Here is a 23,691-nt window from a genome sequence, read left to right on the forward strand (position 1 = left end):
ACACTACATTTCTTATTTTCATTGTATTGAATAGGTTGAACCACTTTATTTCTTGTTTCAATTTAATTGTGATACAGTTCAATATGGAACATTATGAAATTTTTATCTTTAAATGACGTTGTTTGACGAAAGTTTATCAGTTTTCCTCAAGAGGGGTTTCTTGCAGTTCTGCTAGATTTGCTGAAAGGCCTCGACCGTGACTCTCACCAAACAGTTTCACTTTCTTCTCCTTCCTTACTTTCTTGATCACATTATCAGCGCGAATACGGTGTTTTTTCGTCGGAGAACTCACGACTTGGGAGAAAGAAGTGCTTCCTTGCTCTTCCCGAACTTGGCGTAAAACTCTGAATCTGTTCGTTACTGCAGGATGATTTCCAGATGAATTAGGCCTTTTAGCGACACTTTCCTTTGCTTACATAAAATCAGCTTCATGGCCCGTATCGCACTTCAATAGATTCACAATTAAGTATTTATTTATTTTCCACCTCACCCCACTATGCACCAACGCCAACACCATTGCAATTTTTTGGTTTTTCCACCTCTTCAATTAGATTTGCCTTTTCAGACCATAATTTTTTAATTACAAGGTTTGGTTCTACTAAATCCTTATGTAGCACTTCTATTATTTTGTGTAGAGATTCAACAGCTTCATGGTAATATGAAGGCATCATTTTAGGCCTACACACACACTCATGTTCATTGATATTACCGGTACAAATGTCTTTTTTTCTGGAGAGAAGGAGTGATTACTTTCCCTACTGAGAATACCTTGACTGTTCTTTTCACCATCTGTAACATTTTCTGTACATCTTACAGCATACTTCACTTTGTTTTCTAACAAAATCTGGGAGCACTCATTAGAAGCTTGCACTGCCGACGCCATATTTCACTCTAATTTGTTTGTTTCTGAGTCATATTTATATTTCAAATTTTGTAGAAATTAATTTCACAAATTGTTTCTTATAATTTTTAAAATGTTTTTGTAGACTTTAATTTCACAAGTTGTTTTATTATTTCAAGTTCTTTTCAAACAGTTTCTTTTTCAACCAATATTCATTGTATTGTGTATTCTGTATCTTCGAGCAGTCTCCAAATAAAAGGCCTATATTATATATTTTGTAAGTTTGTGTCTAAGTAGTTATTTTTTGAAGAATTTTTAAACATCATTTTTTACGTCTTACATTGCATTTTCAATTTCAAGGTCATTTAGTAAAGTCATTTTTAAACATTTAAAAGTGCATTTTGTTAATATTCTTTACGTCATCAATATCCGGGCCTTATTTATTTATTACTAATAAAATAATTGCTTACACACTATACAGACATACCAGGACCACAGCTTACACTACACAGTACATGCAATTACACCAGTTTGCGTTCTCTCTCAGCTCCAATCAGTCACAGGGGTTGTTCACTCTACTGCTTGCACACCACCACAATACATGTTCACACTGTTTCACTACTGTCACATATACTCCAAATCAGTTCCATAATTATTCTCACCGTATGCTATCACAGACCCTTAGTTCACAGCTCACACGCAATACAGTCTCACAATCATGTACGTTGTGCACTGTCTGTACACTCGCAACAGACTTCGTTTGCTGTCCCTCGCTGACCTCTCTCACGCTGCGCCAGACATACATGTACAGTCACAGCAGTTAGACCCAAAGACACTTAACTCCTCGAAGACAGACAGAAAGAATGATAGGCTCAGTTCCATGGACAGAACACTCACTGTACTGCACCACTGACTGATTGAACACCATGGCGATATCCTCTCACAGTAGGCCTACTCCACAGGGAAAAAAACACACACACAGAGCCGGACACCTCAACTCAAATTGAACCACTCGAGCTCATCCGGGCCATCTTAAATAGGCCAGCTTCTCCTTTGCGAAAGGATCTAGAGTTCTCTTGATTCCAAATGATCTAGGTGCATCTTCTAGTTCTTTCTCTCACTGGCAGGAGGTCTCCAATGAGATAATAGACTGATGGCAGAGAGATCTGGCCTTGGCTCATTCCTGACTAGTTGCTGTGCAGCAAGCAGGTGTGGCCCTAACTTGGTGACGTCATGCCAGGGTCAGGCTAACGTGCTCCTCCCAAGGTCTTACCAGGTGTATGCATAAGTTTTTGCGGTAAAGAAAACGTAATTTTCAAGGGAAATTCATTTTTTGTTTATTCAAAATACTGGCCATCGGCTTCTACACACTTCGCCCATCTTTCAGGTAAGTTATGAATACCATGCCAGAAAAACTACTTATCTTTTGCGTCAAACCATTTCCAACTTCCTCGAAATTGCTGAAGTGCTCCTCTGAGAGCGCGTGCCCCATTGATGTGAAGAGGTGATAGATGGAGCCAGGCCGGCGGAGTATGGCGGGTGTGGAAGGATGTCCCATCCAAGTGATTTCAAGGTGTTGTTCACTGGTTTTGCTGCATGAGACGACGCATTGTCGTGTAACAAAATCACTTTGCCATGTCTTCTGGCCCATTCCGGTCGTCTTTCAATCAATGCGTGATTTTAATTAATCATTTGTTGGCGATAGCGTTGTGCATTAATGGTTTTGTCGGGATTCAAGAGTTTGTGGTCTACCACAGCGTGCACTGTCTTTCACATTGAAATCACCACGTTTAAATTGTCAAAACCTTGTCTCACATGTTCTAATCAATGGAGTGTGTTCACCACATGCTTCTACCAGCAAATGGTGATTTTCCATTGCCTTTTTCTTTTGATTAAATAAGAAAAGCAATGTGTGCCACAAATGTTCTTTTTTCAGGCACAAACATCGACATGATCTCTGAACGATACAACACAGATACTAGTGTTTGGCGGACGTCTGTGTGTGTTGGTAGATTAATGTCAGATGAACAAACTGACGCATGTGTCAAAGTCATGCGCTGCGTACTGTTCACTGGCGCTATCTCTTAATGAAACTGGAAAAGATTTATGCATACACCTGGTAAACATAAAATGGCAGAGGGGATATGGAGTCTGACAACTCTCTCATAATTCCCTCAATTTTCAGGATCCTGACCTTCGAGAAGGCAACTGGACAGATTTTTCCATCTCTTGCAGTCTTCGACAAGACGTGCTGCACCCAGTTATACTCTTGATAATTTTCAAACATCAAGTGGGAACTCGTCCATGATCTCTCTTACTGGGAACATTTACAAGAATGATCAGTTTTTCTATGCTGTCAGTCCCACGTCGCACAGCGACTCTCTGTTTACATATTGATGATAGTCTAATTCTGAGGTTGAACTGATTTATAATGGAATCAATGTTGTGAAATGCTGTCCAAGGTATGCGTAACATTCTTTGGAAGCACCACATTTCAAAAGAAACGATTTTCTTCAGATCTGTAGCACAGCTACCTGAAATGAACCAAGGTATAGAATTTCTGAGACGTTCTCCAATTCCTTAAAGATGTTTATGCTGGCTAATTTCTCGGCTCTATTAACGATCATTATTTCATGTTAATTTGTAGTCCCATTTGAAAACTGACATTTTTGACATGAGAAATGACTACAATTGTGAAAAAATGAGTGTATCCTCCTTATTCAATACAATATATATCAAAATCAAATCAAAATCTCTTTATTTGCAAATGAGGTGTCTGCCTCGGTGGCAAATGGTACACTAAAATACTTTATTGTCAAGCACTAAATATTAAATTAACAAGAGAAGAAAATTTTCCTATAATACAATATTATACAATTTACGCTAACAATGTTTTCTATTACACACACAGCTCATCCTTAATAAATTTATATTGTTTACAAAATTCTACTTATAATATCTCCTGTACTACTTACAAATATAGTCAACTGATATACAGTATGTGGAATTACTTCAAATGATACTATACAACTGGTATAAGATTAATATTTACATTGCATTTATTTATTTACTATTTTTTTTACCCATTCTGGATCCTAAGTAGCATAACGACCTGCTGCGTCTTAACCAGAGCCCCTTTTGCCACCACTTTTCAGAGTTCCTGAAGGGCCTTCACAGCTACCGTAGCGGTCCCAGGGCCCTCAAAGTCCGAACTGTACTTCACCCCTACAGGCAGTTCCCTACTTTGGCTGTCCAAACTCCTTAGACCAGGGGATGGAATTAATTTATTCACACACATTTTTTTTATTTACAATAACCTGCACTGGTCGAATGCCCTCTACCACTTCATTTATTTTCCCTGTTGCTGTTTATTCTCTTCTTGAATATCTGTACAGATTTTGGAAAAGGATCAAACACTACCCCTGGTAAACTGTTCCACTTCTTCACACCCTTCCCAATGAATGAAAATTTACCCCAATCGCTTCTGCTAAAATTCCTTCTAATTTCATATTTGTGGTCAGTCCTGCCGATATAATTATTTTCCAACTCAAGCCTCTCACGGATATCTCCCCATGCTTCTTCTCCTGTATAGGCTCTATATAATTCTATAAGTCTAGTTTTCTCCCTTCTCTTACTTAAAGTTTCCCACCCAAGTTCCTTTAACATTTCTGATACACTACTCTTTCTCCTGAAATCCCCTGTTACAAATCTTGCTGCTTTCCTCTGTACACTATCTATTTCTTTTATGAGGTATTCTTGGTGAGGATCCCAAACACTGTTTGCATATTCCAATAATGGACGAACCATACTCAAGTAACTTTTTTCTTTTAATTCTTTGTTGCATCCTTTAAGTAGCCTCATTATGACATGTAACGATCTGTATGCTTTCCCAACAATGTCATCAATATGACCCTTCCAGTGCAAATTACTTTCAAATCTCACACCTAAGTATTTGCACTTGCCATCTTTTGGGATAACTACCTCATCCAAAGTATATTCAAATTCAGTTTTAAAGCTCCTGTTTGCAAAAGTTGTAACAGTTGATTTGCCTCCATTAACCTTCATATTATTTTCTTCAACCCATTGTTGGATACTTTCAAGGTCCCTTTGTAATTCTGAACAATCCTCAATGTTGTTTATTTCCCTATAAACAATTATGTCATCTGCATACAATCTTATTTTTGATGTTATATTGTTCCCTAAATCATTTGCGTATATTAAGAAAAGTAATGGACCGATTATACTACCCTGTGCAATTCCCTTCCAAACTTTCTCTTCCTGAGATACATTATTTCCTACTTTGACTTTCTGAACCCTTGAATTTAGAAATGTTTTTATCCAACGTGTAACCCTTACGTCCAATCCTATTCCCTCCAATTTCTTTAATAATATTCCATGTTCCACTCTATCAAAGGCTTTGGAAAGATCTATGGCTATGCAATCTAACTGACCTCCTGAATCCAACTGATCTGATATGTCCTGCTGAAATCCCACCAGTTGTGCCTCACAAGAAAATTTCTTTCTAAATCCATACTGGCTCCTCATGAACCAATTTTTATCATCACATATCCCGCTGATGTACTTCGATATTAAACTCTCCAGTATTTTACAAACTATACTGGTCAGGCTGATTGGTCTGTAGTTCTCTGGTTTCCTTTTATCACCCTTTCCTTTATAAATTGGTATTATTATAGATTCCTTCCATTCCTTTGGTATTACACTATTATTTATGACATAGTCAAAGAGAAATTTTAAATAAGGCACTATGTACCACCCCATTGTCTTTAATACCTCCCCAGTAATTTGATCACTTCCTGCTGCTTTTCCTTGCTGAAGCAGTTGGATTTCTCTGAAAATATCTTCGTTTGTGAATGAGAAGCTTCTTGTTTCCCTCTGTCTCTCTCCCTCTCTATCTTCTGTTTCGGTTTCCAACTCTTGACAATCATCTACTGAATCTCTAAATTCCCTACTAAATAGGTTTGCTTTCTCAGTATCTGTTAAATAGTGTTCACCCCCTTCTCCCACCATTGTAGGAATTTGGATTCCTTTTCCTTTTTGATTCCTGATATATGAATATAGCTTTTTCCATTTCCCTTTGTGGTCATTACCCTCTTGAAGTATGCCATTCATATAATTCTCTTTTGCTTCCTTTTTCACTCTATTCAGTTCCCTCATTAGCTGTTTTCTAGTTTCTTTACTCTCCCTACCCTCTTTGATTTTCCTGTTTACTATTCTACATTTTCTTTTTAATTTTCTTATTTCCCTTGTATAATAAACAGGGTCTGAGGTCATCTTACCCTTCTTAACAGGTACAAATCTCTTCTCTCCTTCCCATATGTATCCACGTTACTCCCTTCACTTATTCCATCATTAGACGGAGTAATCAAATTCAAACATGTTTCGGCTCATTTGAGCCATCTTCAGTGAAAAAAAGGGGGGGTGGTTGAAATAATTTACATAATATAAGCTAAAAAATGCCAAGAAAACATAATGAAAGAACAAATGAAAAAACAAAAGAGAGCCTAGACAGAAACAAAATTAGCACAATATACAATATTTATATCATCATGTGGAGCAAAAAACAACTCACTGCGACAGAATTCAGTGAAATAAGGGTTAATACAAAACATAATTGAAACTAAAAACTGTGTTAACCTAAGAAGAAAAGAAATGAAAACAAATGATACAGACTGAAATGAACAATAGGTGCACATAGTGAGGTTGCAGACCTCTTAGTTTACAAAATATTGGTTTTGTAACAATACAAAACAGGATGAAATCACTGTTGAAAATTCAGGCAGAAAATCTATCTCTGAGCTCTGCCATTTCCTTTTCATTACTAGCTATGAGTGCAGTATCGTCTGCCTAACAGAGGTGAGACATTTTCTTACCACCAACAGGAAATCTGTCATCCCAATCCTCAAGTGAAAAGCATGGGTGACAGTATACAGCTCTGCCGGGCCCCTTTCTGGATCTTGAAACTCCCAGACAGTTTGCCATTTATTTTAACCTAGATGAGTTGGCTTCATAAAAATTCCTTATCAGCCAAACCAGATTGCAGGAACACCCATTTCCAACAAAATTTGCCACATTTTCTCTCAATGAATACAGCCAAAGGCCTGTATAAAGGAGGATAATCTTTGTGCTCCCACTGCGACAGTGGAAATGAAATTCAGACCACCCACCTCATTGTGGTATATGAGCCTACTTTGAGAGTCTAAGATCCTACAATGCAACAGAAGTAAACCTAAAATGAGACAACCTTCTCTGATAGAGACCCACCTGGTTTTGAAGGAGGAGTTGAGCTGGCAGTTGTCAGGTCCATTCTTGACAACAGCCACACACACCTGGTCAGCTCCAACAATGTGGGGATTCTCCAATTGCACTGCAACAGGGATTCCAAGCTCAGAAATGAATGGCTTGAGAGGAGCCAGGGTACCACTTGTAAGCACTACACAACGGACTCCCTGATTCAGCAACATTTCCATCCTGAAATGAACAACAAAATAATACTTACACAAGTATAGGAGAAGAGAGTCCACGTGTTTAATGCAGCTCTTTAATTTTTTTTATTTATTATTATTATTATTATTATTATTATTTTTTTTTGTATTCTCCTCAGGTTGTGTTAACACCCACTGAAGGGAGGAATAGGTTACCGAACAAGGTTCTTCTATTCCGGTGGTGGTCGTTTGCCTGACATTTGTTTTGAAGGAGGTGTTCTGTGGAGCAGTACTTTAATTCTGTCTCCACAGAACCATGAGTGATGACACAGTGCAGCAAGCTATTTGTAGTTATAGAAAAGGCAATTTTGAAATGTTTGAATTTTGAGTGTTGGACTTATAATACTTTGGTTTGTGTTGTGTACATTTTTTGTGAAAAACATCCCCTTAAACCTCCTTCTAATATGTTTTTCCAAGGTGGAGTTATTGCTCAAAATCCTCTTCTTTTTATTCACTCACTCATTTGAAGATATGGTAAAATTATATGGAATTTAAAGTTGCTGTTTCAGTCCACAGGCTAGCAGAAAAGTTATAATAATAACAGTAATAATAATAACAACAACAATTGTTTTATGTGCCACTAACTACTTTTACGGTCTCTGGAGATTACAATAGAGTTAAGCTAATGAATTATTAAGGTCCACCTTTTCAATACAAAATGTACAGAGACGTCGAGTTTTGTCACGCAGGAGTTTGGAGCTGACTTACTTCAACACCTTCAAATACCACTGGATTGAGCCAGGGTCAAACCTGCCAACTTGGGCTCAGGCCAGCACCTTAACTCCCTTGAGCCACTCAGCCCAGCTATTTTAATGTTCTCTTTTATGAAGGGCCTACCAAATGACACAGTAAAGGAAATCTCTGTTGGGCAACTGTGGCTGACTTTGAGATTACTCTGGTTATTCCGACTACCTCTCCTGGGTCTGAACCAGGGATTTTGGGATCCTGAGGCTGAAACTCAATATAGCTAGAGATAGAGAAGTAAAGATGAGCTCTGTACATACATACATATCCCACATCGTTCCATCTTAAGCGATGGGTCGGCAAACGAGGCTTCTCCACCAGTTGCGGTCCCTGAACTTCTCTCCTTCTTCAATGCTTTCCAAAGTATGTCCTCTCTGTTGAATGTCAATCTTCACCATGTCCTTGTACCTGGTCGCCCTCTTGGTCATTTGTCTTCAAGTTTTAGATCGTACATTTTTTTTTGGTAATCTGTTATCACCCATGCGTCGCATATGTCCATACCATCACAGTCGCTGCACTGTTATTTTGTCCTGCAGTCTTACAACTTGAGCCTGCTTGCGGATTTCCTCATTATAGACTCTGTCGCTCCGTGTTTTGCCGATCATTCTATGGACAAATTTCATTTCTGCTGCCTGGATTCTACTTTGTTTCTCATGGTCCATGTTTCGCAACCATAGGTCAGGATTGGCCTTTGGTTGTGGCACCATACACAACCATTAACTCGGTTCAAGGGAGATAGGGTCACCTTTCCTATTCCTCCACTTGAGTAATTCCTGTCTGGCGCGTCCACGTCGCGGGGGTGGGCACCCTACACTTCAGTAGGCCGGAGTGATAGGATGGCTGAGTTCAGTCGGGAACCCAGTCCTGTGGGGTATAACACAGAAACCATGACCAGGGATACGGGTGAAGACCTCAACGGCAGTGAAGGCGGAAGTGAAAATCACTGGTACGGCGGATCTGGCGGAAGAGGCAATATCTGATCCCTGAGATCTGACTCAGGGCCTTCTGCCTTGCAGGTTGATAGGGGACTATTAAAGGCTAAGGGAGATAACCCCGACAGAAAAATCTTCGGGATAGGCCCAGCAAGTCAGCTTCTGAATAATTTGGAATTGCTTTCAAAACTAAATGAGCTCTGTATTGAACTTAAAACAAGTTAGTGCACAAGTAGTTTTCCTGAAAAAAAAAACTTGGGAAAAATCAAATGATCATAAATGAAACTCAAACTGATAATTTATTTGCATCAAACTAACTGTGTTTGAGACACATCTGTATGGTATTTGGAGTCTACAAATGTAGGTGCATCAAAAGGGGCCTATGAAACTACCATGAATAAAATAATAATTTTTCTAGAACAGTGGTTCTTAAACTGTGTTAAGCGTACCTCTAGAGCAGGCCTAAGACCTTTAGGGCAGTATGTGGGCAGCCTTCATGAAAAAAAATGAAGAAAAATTAAAATATGAAAATAAGAAAATTATGGATCCACGCTTCGCTTGAAAGAGTCACCTGAACCATGGCACATCACAAAACTGTGTTATGCCATGCATGCACACCCATCCCAATGAAATTTTGATGGTTTGCAATGTCTGAATTCCGGAATTAATATTGAAAATTTTTCATCGAAGATGATGATGATGATGCTTGTTGTTTAAAGGGGTCTAACATCTAGGTCATCAGCCCCTAATGGTATGAAATCAGACGAAATGCAATGACAATTTAAAAGTCCAAAATCATCCACTGACCAGAATTCAAACCGTGATGACGAAGAATGAGTGGATGGATATGAATTTAAAACAATCAGTGGATCCAACTCCCAATGCCTCACATTCCCAGAAACTAGCGTTAAACAATAATTATTGACCAAGGGACTGCTACTAAAGCACAGTCCTGAATCGATGATGCTTGTAGTCTAAAGAGGTCCAAAATCCAGGTCATCGGCCGCTCATAATGGTACTTATCGCTAGGAAAGTAGATCCATGGTATTTGTCATGTTGTGGTACTAATCAAAAGTAGCGTAGAATATCGGTATTACACACATTATGGTACCACTCACAGGTAATGTAATACGCATCAGCGTTCTCAGAAATTTTTGTCAGCCGGGTGGCAAGAATGAGTGGCTGGGCGGGGAATACTAGGTAAAACTTCAATATGAAAAGAATTTCAATTCATTTCCCTCAGGGCATTAACAGAAATATCAGACAGGTAAACATTAACTGCAAAATTGAACTAGTTTAGTGTTATTATCATGAACAAGACATACCAGAGTATTTTGAGCTTCTAGTGTTCCATTGCTCCTTCCGAATCATGTAACAGCGGACTTGACCTACCACTCTGTTGCTGTGGATATATGGACTGCCATACTGGTTTGTGACGTCATGCGGAATACAGGGCTCGCATGCGAATCCACGCTAATCCAGACCCCCGTTCGCGACTACGTAGTGGTCAAGCTAAACATTTAATCTCTGATGCAATTATGCTAATAATAAAAATTTATAATTTAGGTAAATAGTTTTACAGTATTTACATATTAATATTATGAAATTAGCACATAACTAGGTTATATTAGCTGGGCGGTCTCTAAAAATGGACCCATTAAAAAGGTCCTAGGGAGAACACTGCGCATATGTAACGCACACCTATGGGGTTTCTCATATTGCGGCACCATTTATAGGCAATGCAAACCTATGGTGTTCCTCACATAGGTGCACTAATCACAGGGACTTGTACTATCCCGTGGTGTTCCTCACATAGTGGGTACTAATCATAGGCAAGGCAGACAGATGGTGTCGCTCATATAGTGGTACTAATCACAAGTACTGTAAAACCCACCCTGATTCACACACTGTCGCTACTAATCACAAACCTATTGTGCACCTAACATAGTGGTACTACACGAAAGTAAAGATGACCCATGGCGTTCCCCACATGGTGGTACTAATTACAAGTAGTCTCATTGTTCTAATTCGTTCATCCTTTGGTCGCCCCTTTTAGTCACCTCTTAAAACAGGCAGGGGATACCGTGTGTGTATTCTTCGCCTGCGCCCCCCACCCACAGGGAGAATTTTTCATTCTTATTCATTAATTTGATGTTGAGGCTAAAATATACCATTTTCTGAAACTTTCATATCCTGTGTTACTTTATTATCATTGTACTCGTATTATACTTGATAAGTAAAATTCTTTCAAGAATAAAATTTACTTGTCCACCTATTTAATACAACTATATTCTGTAGTGATTAAATCCTACATGAATTACAAACACTAATTAGGAACATGTTTTGCCCTAGTTTTGGGCATCTTTAGCCTAATAATAATCATAAGGTCAAGTCTTTAAATCTATTAAACATTGGAACTTAAAACTAAATACAATGGTCTTATGCTAATTTTTTTTTTTACAAAAAGTTGTGCTTTAGGTGATATTTACTTAGTTTACAATGTGTACATTAATTGAAAACCAGAATTTGTGACAAGGAAGCAATTAAAATTATCTTACAATGACTAGAAATTGTCCAAAGCATAAATTGGAGCTTGTCCTACAGTATGGAAGAACGTTTATGCTAATATGTTCATATTGACTAGAAGTGACCACAGCGTAAATTGGAGCTTCTCAACTGTATGGATGAAACATTAGGTTGAAGGTTTATACAGTTGTGTTCGTTCAAAGGTGGTTATGGTCACATATGTCGTAAGTATACTGTTACAAACCAACGGGAACATTAATCCGACAAGAATGGCACAAAATTCCAGGAAACATTTTATCAAATGAGCACCTGACTAATGAATGATATTAACAATATGTTCCAACATACATGTTTTAACCATAAAATATTACCATCCAACCATGCTTCTTTCTAAAGGAATATTCAAAACCAACAAGATCGGCATATACCACAGTTCCGCTTTTGTAACAGTATACTTACGACATATGTGACCATAACCACCTTTGAACGAACACAACTGTATAAACCTTCCACCTAATGTTTCATCCATACAGTTGGAGAAGCTCCAATTTACACTGTGGTCAATTCTAGTCAATGTGAACACATTAGCATAAACTTTCATCCATACAGTAGGAGAAGTTCCAATTTACGCTTTGGACAATTTCAGTCACTGTAAGTTTAATTGCTTCCTTGTCACAAATTCTGGCTTTTAATTAATGTACACATTGTAAACTATGTAAATACACCTAAAGCACAACTGTTTGTAAAAATTCTTTAGCATAAGACCAATGTATTTAGTTTTAAGTTCCAATGTTTAATAGATTTAAAGACTTGACCTTAAGATTATTATTAGGCTGAAGATGCTCAAAACTAGGGAGAAACATGTTCCTAATTAGTGTTTGTAATTCTTGTAGGATTTAATGACTACAGAATATAATTGTATTGAATAGGTGGACACAGTAAATTTTATTCTTGAAATAATTTTACTTATTATTATCTTCAATACGGAACAAAATGAGATAAGTTACTTATACTTGATACCAACACAAACTCTTGAATTTCTTGTGATGTTTTATAAAAATGTATTTAACAATCTTGTCTCAATAATTAGCCAGGTACTCATATTTTAAAAAATCTATCATTTAGGTTTTTTTGTGGGGTTACATTGAACTTTTAGCCATGAGTGAGGGATAGAACCTCATAATAGTTTGAAAACCTCTGCTCTAGCAAGAGTATAGCAAATGGTGTGAATTAAGAACTCACAGTAAGGCAGCCATCCTCTATCAGGTAAACACACTAACTAACCGATGGATCGACACCCTAAATGGTCTCTCCGGATCAAAGTGAAAAGATGCGCTGAAAATGCAGTACAACATGGTTCCTGTACGGGCCCTCTCTGGACGTAGGCGGGATGGAGTCCACTGCAGACACTGCAGTGAGCCTGAAACCCTGGCTCATGTTCTTGGTTCATGCCCACCAGGGGATTTGCTTAGGAATGTTAGGCATAACAGAATAAATATGGAAAGGCCATGAAAACAAGCTGCCTGAGTCAGCAGCATTCTCCCAGAGAGGTTAAAAGGTACATGAAGAGGTGTCGTGTTTCTGAAGGAGGAAGCAACCGCAGAGTAGATATAATTGCAATTGACTGAGAAAAAGACTTTGCATATATTCTGGACCCCACCATCAGATATGAGGTCGACTCAAGTCAGCCAGCAGAGGTAGACGTGGAGAAGCGAGCCATCTATGAACCAACCATCAGCTACTTCAAAGTTGTAGGGTTGTATGACTTTTCACTGGAGCAAGAGGAACCATATCAAAATTCTTAGTCAAGTTTTTCAAAAGTGTGGGCATTCCCAAGAATCTGTACTGTGATTTAGCCGTCTTGCCCATTAAAGGCTCTGCCCTAATTGTTAGAAATCACCTCTACAGTACTGCATCGAGAAGGATTAAGTCCAGAAAACTCTTCACGGTTACACATACATTCAAAGTTCAAGTGTTATGATATACTTTGTTAGATTTAGGCAGCCTATCATTGTAGGAAGTACAAAGAAATAAAAATAATGAGATGAGGTGTCTGAAAAAAAAAAACCTATATGTTTGTCAGTCATAACTATACATCAATACTTCAAATCACAGTCTGTACGGATGCTAGGTAACATTTTGTTGCACGTTTTGTATCGCTAATTTTGAGACACAAATTTTCAGATAACCCCTAGCCATAAGACGAACAATATTTATGTCAAAAGGCATAATATATATTATTCCACAGGAGAACCGAGCGAGTGGCTGTGCGGTTTAGGTCACATAGCTGTTGGCTAGCTGCCTCTGCGGATCAGTGGTAGAGTGTCTGCCTCCGGATCCCAATAGCGGGTTCAAACCCGGCAGAGGTAGTCTGATTTTTGAAGGACGGAAAAAAGTCCATTAGACACTCCATGTCGTACGATGTCGGCATGTAAAAGATCTCTAGTGACACATTTGGTGTTTACCCGACAAAATTGATTAAATCTCAGCCCAAGAGAGTTCCGGTTTACTTGGTCTGCCATCTAGTAGACCTAGAGTAAAGCGGAACGTCGAAATTGACGAGCAGACAACCAGATGGCGTCAAATTGAAATGTCTGCACATGGTAACTGAAATTATTATTATTATTATTATTATTATTTTTATTATTATTATTATTATTATAGCTGCCACCTTACATTCAGGAGATAGTGGGTTCGAGCCCCACTGTCAGCAGCCCTGAAAAGGGTTTTCTATAGTTTCCTATTTTCACACAAGGCAAATGCAAGGGCTGTGCTTTAATTAAAGCCATGGTTGCTTCTTTTTCACTCTTAGCCCTTTCTTATCCCATCATCGCCGTAAGACCTATCTGTGTCAGTGTTAACCCTCTCCCGCCCATAGCGTAGTAATGCGTAGCGCGAAAGCTTAGGGCCTCCCGCCCATAGCGTTGTAAAGCATACTTATACTTCTAGTCACATGTATGAGCCATCTATCGGCCGATAGACAAATATAACTAACTGTTACTAGCATGTGCACTTCCTAGAGACCAAAGATATTAGTTTTTTTCTTTTAAAACCTTAGCAGGCATATTAGAACACAAAATACGGAAGACAGTGACATATTGTAAACAAACATGTCGACGCTTAATTCGCGTGAAAATATTTTATGCGATAACGACATTGAACGTTTGGTGAACGATAATTCTGACTGTGAAACTGTTAGTAGTGGCTTAAGTGAACTCAGTGAAGTGGAAAGTGAAAATGAAAGTGACGATATTTCAGGAAATGACAACGTACACATGCGTGATGACATACACTGTAGGCCTAACTTTCAGTGTACAAATACATTGTCTTACGTCGAATCGGCGGACTTTACTGAAGAGGTAGGACCTTGCCATTCTTTTCCTGTGGGTAGTACAGCATTAGAGTATTCCTCCCTTATATTTGATGAAAACATTTTCGATTTAATTGCTCAGAAAACGAATGAGCATGCTGCTTACTTGCATTATCATAATGATGGCTGAAAAGAATTGCTTTAATTCTGGGGAAAACATGCATTTTAATATGGGCGCGAAAGAGTTAAAGAAAAGGGGCGGGGGGGGGGGGAGGGAGGAGGAATGGATTTAGAAGAACTGGGACTAATGCAGAAGAGCACATCTACCTGGAATTAGAGGGTGGCAGTATGCGAGGATGTGGAGACTGTCCTTGTCCTTTCCTGTTTTCATATTTGTATTTGTCTCCTTTTCCTATTTCTCCCTATTCCCACGCTGACCTATCATCGTCAAGTCATATAAAGAGAGGAACATGATGTTTATCCTATTTTGTTTTTCTTTTCACAATCAAACCTGGCAGAGGTAGTTGGATTTTTGAAGGCAGGAAGAAGTCCATTCGACTCTCCAAGTCATACGATGTTGGCATGTCTGATAACACATTAGGCGTTTACCCGACAAAATTAATTAAAACTCGGCCATATGATAATGTTATTATTATTTATTATTATTCTATATACAGAAAACCTTGTTAACAAGAATTTAGAGGGACCAGAAAACCAAGAGTTTGTGTTAATATTTTTTTTTTCTTTTTTGTGTGTTAAACGAATACTAAAATTTAAGAATTAGAATATCAATCACTTTACAGTATTTACAGTACTTACAGAGTACAGTACTTACAGAGTTCAGTCATGACACTACATAAATACTGTACTTGTAACAGTTATGGTACTCAAGTCATTTTTGGGAGAAAAATTTGAGTACGTTTTGCTTTCGATCACAGGAACAAAAGTGCCTTGTCACTTCACGGCCAGCTGTGTTCCTAGTTTCAGTAAACTTCGGATGTTGCAGTAAAACGTTCTAAAATATTCAAGGCAGTTAAAAATTTCCAGGTGACTAGGTGGAATTACATTGTACTCTTGATCATTATCGCTACCTCAAACAATAACAACTGTTGATCTTTAACAGCATTCTTTCCTTCATTAAATCCATATGCACCTATAAGCAGACTGGTACGTGATCTATCAGCCAGGCTAAATATTCAAAAGCGGACTGGTACACCGTGCAGCATTGTTTTGTAGAACAACATGTCCAAGTGCTGTAGGTGAAAGATTTTTAGTTGAAACTCTAATCTGGATACCTCGATTGATTGTTTTCTGGCATTTTTGCTCTCTCTGTTGCTAAAGCGAGAGCAGGAAAAGCTCAGTAATAATGAAATTCAAAGTTTGCTAGATGTTTTAAGTTATGATTTCAGCAGTGAGAGTGAAGTGCAATTTCTTTTTGACCCTGTGTGTGTATTATCACTGATAGTGAAAGCAATGTTAGTGAAGAAGGTGAAGAGCCTGTTGAGTACATGAACAGATTATTCTAGTTATTCGTACCTTTTCACGAACAAGTGCAGTGCACCTTACCAACGGAATTTGTGAAAATATAAGGAGGGAATATGTTTTCAGACAGTACTTACATGATAGTATAGTACAGTACATTGCAGATGAAACCAATAGGTACGTCAGTACTCTCTCTGGACTTTTTACCAACAAACGCATAGTGCTCTTTGCATCCTAATGGGATTAGTACAGAAGCTTACGATTCTGAGTTACTAGTGCAAAGATGTGTGTTGACAAGCCGTATTTTAGAACTGTCATGCCTCGTGCTAGGTTCTTCAAACCCAGTAAATATTTACATTTGATGGACGATGAAGTTAATATTTAGAAATTTCATGATCCGTATTGAAGTGGGATTACAATATTTAAAAATTAAGAGGGTTCCTCCTATTCAATACAAAGATATTTATTAATGTGAAAGAATCACATATTGTTCAAATGAGGACCATCCGTTTACAAAGCAGGGGCGCTGCCCTCTGCGGTACAGTTTGGGAAATAGTTAATAGCCAGTTTAGTGAAGTCAAACGAGAGCTAATGCAAGCTCTTAGCAATCATAGATAAACCTACATGTAATGAACATGTTAAACGAGCATGTTTCAATATCCACATCACTTACCCCCACTACCACATCCTTCCGCTCCACCTTAGCTCCGCGACAGTTGCTCCGCCTCTACCCCTCCCCTCTTCTCCCTTACGCCTCGCCCCTTAACCTTATAATTGCATCCATCAGTCCAGCTCTGTCCGCTGATCACTCAGGCTGCTCAAGGTGAGTCCGTTTCTAGTATTCTCTGGGTTTTTCTACTCTTTTCTTTTTGATCTTTCGTTCCGATCTTTTGCCTAATTTGACTTCTAATTTCTTCCCCAGGTTCCTCAACCCATATTGAAGTGGGAATTAATTCTTTGGATCTTACCAAGTTCATGTTTACGTTTGTTTTCCGGAACCAAACTACAGAACACACATAGTGTCAACTTCATATGACAATAAACCTCACAGCATAATTTAACAGTTTTAGAAAACTAATGTGATATATATAAGCTGGACAAACCGCCATGGGTATACAACAACGGAGTCATCATTTTAACAGTTTTTAAAATGGAATGCAACTTCATCTACCATATTTTATTTTATATTCATCTGTGCAAATGTTATAATGTGTTTTTAAAGTTGTTTTAAAGTCATATTTCATATTCATCCATGCAGATGTTATAGTGTGTATAAAGTTGTTTTAGGGTTTTATTGTGTTTGCCCGATTTGACTTTGTGGCTGATGATGGCACATATCTGGTGCCGAAACTAGTACCTCATTTGAACGATATGTGATTCTTTCACATTAATAAATATCTTTGTACTGAATAGGAGGAACCCTCTTAATTTTTAAATATTGTGGACGATGAAGTTGCCGATAAATTTGATCCGCTTAGAAAATTACCTAATGTAATAGAAATTATTGAATATAAATTTAGGACACTGTATACACCTGGCAGGAATATTTGATTACATGAATCGCTAATTAAATGCAGAGGCCATTTGCATTTCATTCATTATAACAAATCACAGTGAGCATGGTTTGGAGTAAAATTTTATAAACTTTCAAATTTAAGAATGGCTATATACACACATTCAAAATTTATGCGGGTCATGATAAAGTGGATGATATGCCAGCTAGCAGCAAAGTAGTTATCAATATGATGTCTATTGAACCAGGGTTATTGTTTATTTATTGACAATTGGTATTCTTCTCCAGACCTGTACCACTTTTTACACACTAAAGGGACAAATGTGTGTGGAGCAGGAAGACTCAATAGGAGAAACATGCCCAAAGAACTGAGTAAAATACAGCTCCAGAAAGGTGAGGCAGCAATATTTTTATGCAATAATATCTGCTCCATCAAATGGAAAGACCAGAAGGATGTTACTGTACTGTCTACAATGCATGGACCAGACTTTGCTGGTACCACAAAGACCAACAGGAAGACTGGAGTCATGATTCAAACCCACAGCAATTATAGCCTATAATGCTTACATGGGAAGTGTAAATTTAGGAGATCAGCTTCTTAGTCAATTTCATGTCATGCGTAGAACTCACAAGGCCTATAAAAAGATATTTTGTTTTTACCTCCTGGACGTGATACTTCTGATCTGTCATATTCTGCATCGAAGTGTGATGGGAAACAGGACAGACCATTCAACATTTTCAAGCAGAGACTGGCAGAAGAAATTAGCGAATCTTCATTGCAAGAAGGGATGGTCAAGAGGCATTCCGTCACCCGTGGAGACTGACCGGACATCACATCCCAGTCAAGTTGAGCCTACTGCTGTGAAGGGTTCCGAAACAATGAAGAGGTGTTTTGCTTGCCTGAAGTACCAGAAGAGGAACGAGACTACCTGGCAGTGCGATCAGTACAAAGTTCAAATTTGTCTGGAACACTTCCAGCCATACCACACACTGAAGAACTAAGGTGAGAGTATGGAAAATTTAAAACGTTATATGACTTGCTTCATATTTTAATTCTACTTATTGTTTAGTTAGTGTATTGGGATGAATTGTGCAACATTTCTGAATAACGTAAAACAGGTCCCATGATAATATTTACTGTAGATCACCTACAGTACTGTTTTAACTAAAAGCATGCGACACCAAGACTGCATACTTGAAAGATAGCGGATTCCTGGCGATGTCAGTATACATGATGGTCAGGTGCATATGGTTTTATGTGTGCATTCTTGAAATGAGTTTAGGGTAAGGATACTACAAATCTATCCTCTTACAATTGCCTCAGATGACCCCACAACCAAAACCTGTTTATGTCCACAGCTTCATCCACTGAGTTCTTTCCTAGCTTAGCCCTTATCTATTCATTCCAAGTATCATTGCTCCAACCAGCTTGTACTCACTACTTTCATGTCTGTTACTTCTAATCTGTGAATAAAACATCCACAGTCCACCCAGCTTTCACTTCCATACAGCAAAGTTGGTCTGAAAGGATACCAGTGCCGAGACAGTTTCTGACAGAATACTATTGACTGAAACTGCAAGCTGACAGCATTTGTTCTACTGCATCTTTACTTTCACTTAACTATAATGCCATCCTGGGAGAATACACATCCTACATACCTGAAATGATCAACCATGTTCCAGTTTTGAATTCCCAACCCGACATTCGATCCTTTTAGGTTTCTTCCCTACCGACATCACTTTAGTTTTGGAAGTGCTAATTTTCATATCATGCTCAATTCAAGTTTTAAGACATTAGATTGCAGCCTCTCCTAAACTTTAATTTTTCTGACATATTAACAGAGCAAGGTCACATTACAAGGCATATTTTAATACATTGGAATATCGTCATTCAAACAGCTTTCACGTAAAATACCACCAAAACCAAGAGATCATTGCATCTTTTTCAAAATGAGGAAACAATTTACCGTTTATCAATTGGTCCAGAGTCCAATAGAGCTTCACAATATTCAACATATCCAAGTTTTTCAGTTATTTTCAGAAGGAATGATGAACTAGTGGAATATCCTAGCACAAATCAAATAAACAATTTTCATCTTAGCAAGTGCTGTACAGTTGTATTTTTCTACGCACTTGGTGCTTTCCTGTTACTCATGAGAAAATATAAAAATGGATAGGCCTCATTGAAAGTTTATTTCATTTTCAGGACTCAAATATTTGTCTTTTGAAGAAGGGTCCAATATTTTTCTTGTTTACAACTTCCTTTTTTTAGGAACGTTGGGTTGAAAATGACTCCCATTGCCTTAAATTTTGGCTCCTTCTTATCGGTGTTTGAAATTATTTCAACCCAATGATCACATGTGTTCCGTCTCTGTGTGAAAATCTTGAGATTCTGTATCACAGCGAAGTGTTGGTCAAAATAAATTTCCTCGTCTTTGCCAGCAGGGCTGCTTCATCTGGATCTCTAACACTGTTGAATTTGTCGGAGCTTCTTGCTTGTTTGTCAATAATATCCTTGCTTGTCGCTTAGGATAGTTTTCTCTGGTAAATGTACAGTAGACTTGTGTCCTCATCCCGAGGTGGTGCAGCTCTTTTCAGGCACACCCCCAATGGAGGTAAGCTGCATGTACCACTTTAACCATATACCAGTCCTCCTGCCATTTTAAAATCTTTGGCAGTACTGGGAATTGAACCGGGGCCCTCAAGGACAGCAGCTAATAGTGCTAACCGTTACACTACGGAGGCTGACTGTTTTCTTTGGTAGAGTATGGGCTTAGTCATCTCTGGTTTGAAGAAAAGTACTATGTTATTTTTGTTCCAGAGAAAGATGATATGCTGAAACACTGTACAGTACTAGAATGTGACAGTCATGTCACACACAAAATGAATCTTAATCCTGAGAGTAGATTGGAAAGACTGACCCTTGTTTCATGATTTTGTTGGTTAGTCACTTCAGGCTTGACATTCTTCATGTTTCTTGGTATTGAAACAAAAATATCTCTTCTGCATAGGTTAAATGTTACTAATAACAGAAAAAAATAAGCAGAAACAAACACACACACAGCTATTACTAGTTCTAATTAACAAAAGATAATAATTAACAACGATTACACTAAAATAATATGCTTACGAGCACAACTAACCCAAATTGAGGACTGAAGCACCAGAAGTTCACGACTCTGCCATTTGCTGCTGGCTTGGTAACTGACCAAGAATCAGACCTCTTATTCTTTTTTACTTCCTGAACGCTTATATGCACCTAGAGAAATGGAAGAAAGTAACTGCAGTCAATATTATTTCACGAACTTTGGAAGAGGATTTAATATCAAGATAAATGAACTGAACACATGCAATGGAAAGGAACAAACAACTGGCGAGTGAGTCATGTCTAGAAAGGGAGGAACATAAATAAAGACTACAGGGGACAAGGGAGGCAAGTCAAGATTTCATAATTTTACACAGGAGCTGATTTAAAGTGTTCCGGGGTACCTGTGGAACAGAAAGAGGTTAAAGAAGGTGCCGGGGTGAATGGGTATATCTACAATATCAAAATTAATTTAAAACTTGAACTGAAGGTTATATTTCTTTTAGAACTTCAAACTTAACAATTTTTCACTGAATAAACATAACAATGACATCAGGTACAATGACATTTTCATAAAATGGAAAATTCAAGATTCAGACCTTGACAATTCTGGGCTACAAGCCTCTCAAATTTAAAATAGAAAGTGGTATTATTTAGTTAAGAGAAGAAATCCCCTAATTCAAGAGCACTTACTCCCAAAATTACAATATCTAGCCTTCCAGAGGCACTCGTTACTCTTACAAAATTTTGGAAAAAGAGCTAACAGGCTCTCAGTTTCTCAAGCCTACTCAAGGCAACATTACATGAAAATCTGACAATCTCTGGCCTCTCAAGGCACTATTTACAAATTGAAAATAGTTTTATACAGAGGTATCTAGTATCCAACCTACAGGGCCTTTGCGAAAACATATACATGTTGCCTTTGCTGGCAGGACCTAGTGTTTACAGTGCACTATGTCTTCTGGTATGGGCGAGAGTAATTTTGTTACTTTCATTGATCTGTCTCTGTCTTATACTTTGACAATATGAAAGGGACCGAGGTATGAGCGATGCTAGTAATGGCATTCCTTCTGCAGCCAGTCCCTGCTATGAATGGTGTGAAAATGTTGCTCATAGGGTCGGTTGGTGCATGCATTTCAGTGGGCTTGGCAGACTGATATGTAATAGCAACTTCTGGCTCGGTGAGGAAAGCAACAGGAAACTACCTCACTCCTCATTTCCCTAGTGTACGCCTCTTCAGTGATGCCTAGGCCATCTATGACAGCAGATGGCGGAGCTGTTGAGGATCCAACCAGCCTTAGGGCAGAAGACTGAACATACATCTACACATGAATGATGCGAGCTTGCAATGCGCGGGTCGGACATGAAATTATTCACCTATTTGTGCAACGCAATCAGAGCTGCAATAGGCCTACGCTACAGAGGCGGACATTTCTTAAATATGAAACACAGATGTACCTCATGACTTTGACGTGTGTTTTCATTGTGGGGTTTGTATGGACGAAACTATTCACAAATTTGTGCGATGTCAGAGCTGCAGTAAGGCTTTTTTCTCTGATGAATTACGTTGGGGGGTTTTGTATATGAGATTTACTTTTTTCATTTTCTTCGTCTCGGTATTAGTGAATGGGAAGAACAGCCTTGACATTGCTTAGAGTAAGCTCCTAATAACCGAACCTAAGTCCCCAGCCTGTCCAGTCCTTACGATCATGACAGACTGACAAAGGGACAGTCTGGTAACTGTCAACTTGACTACAATTCTTGGTAACCGATATATTTTATTATACATGGGATAATTTCCATGGAATTATAGGTCACTTAGACTACATCCATATCAGAATTACTTGTCCCGATTGTCAAGAGGGCTGTCACATACATCAATCGGGAGGATTCAGTTATATTTACTCCCAAGTAAGCACACATAATACTGACAACTAAAAAGTAAGTGGTGTGTGTGTCTTTTTGTTTTTGTTTTTGTGGATAATCACCACACTACTTCAGATAAGTTTTTGGCAACTATGAGACAGGAAAAGGCAAGGACTGATTAAATAAAATAATAAATAAAAGGCAAGGACTGGGAAACAAGAACCGTGGCCATAATAATAGCCCCAGTATATGCCTGGTGTAAAGATGGGAAAACTACGGGAAACAATCTTCAGAGCTGCCGATGGTGCGTTTCAAACCTATGTGATCTCCAGAATGCAAGCTACATCTATGTGGCCCATACAACTCATTCGGTAACACAGTACTATAGTTTCATCTTCCCTTCGCCGAAGCTATTTGGATTACTCTTATCATAACAACACTCTAATCAAAGCTACACTTCCTCGTACGGTGTCGCTTTAGTGTCGATAATATTATGAGATTCTTATCTGTGGGCAAGTTATGCTCATGCTTAGCCATATTTGAGTAATGTGTAGGAAGACGACAGCTGATTAACGTTGTAATCGCGTAGGCTGAGTAGACCTTAAACTAGCCCTTAAATCCAGTTTTATGCCTACTTTGCTCCTTTGATGGAAGGAGTAAAGTAGACATAAACAAACATTTCATATCAATCCGCAAGGTCCACGTGGTCTTTATGCAAATATGAACATGTAAATTTACCCTACATCGCAGGGTCGCCACACAGATGAATACTGGTGGAAAAAGACTTGGAACACATGATAAACACAAAAGGAGAAAGGAAACAGGTCAGTATAAATAGTCGAAAGGAACAAACAAGGGATAAATCAAGTTGTGGCTCCTTTGCTTACAT

General features: G+C 38.4%; 1 protein-coding gene across 1 annotated transcript in view; it reads right to left on the reverse strand.

The window, feature by feature from the left end:
* Nucleotides 1–23,691, reverse strand: part of Rtel1 (Regulator of telomere elongation helicase 1) — a 168,671-nt gene that overhangs the window by 82,095 nt on the left and 62,885 nt on the right. Inside the window, exons 9-10 of the mRNA XM_067144670.2 lie at nucleotides 20,995–21,110; nucleotides 7,124–7,330 (exon numbers count right to left, since the gene is read on the reverse strand). Of these exons, the coding sequence (XP_067000771.2) occupies nucleotides 7,124–7,330; nucleotides 20,995–21,110 (323 nt within the window). The remainder of the gene's footprint in view (nucleotides 1–7,123; nucleotides 7,331–20,994; nucleotides 21,111–23,691) is intronic.

This window comes from Anabrus simplex, chromosome 3 (genome assembly GCF_040414725.1).
Source record: "Anabrus simplex isolate iqAnaSimp1 chromosome 3, ASM4041472v1, whole genome shotgun sequence".
NCBI lineage: Eukaryota > Metazoa > Arthropoda > Insecta > Orthoptera > Tettigoniidae > Anabrus > Anabrus simplex.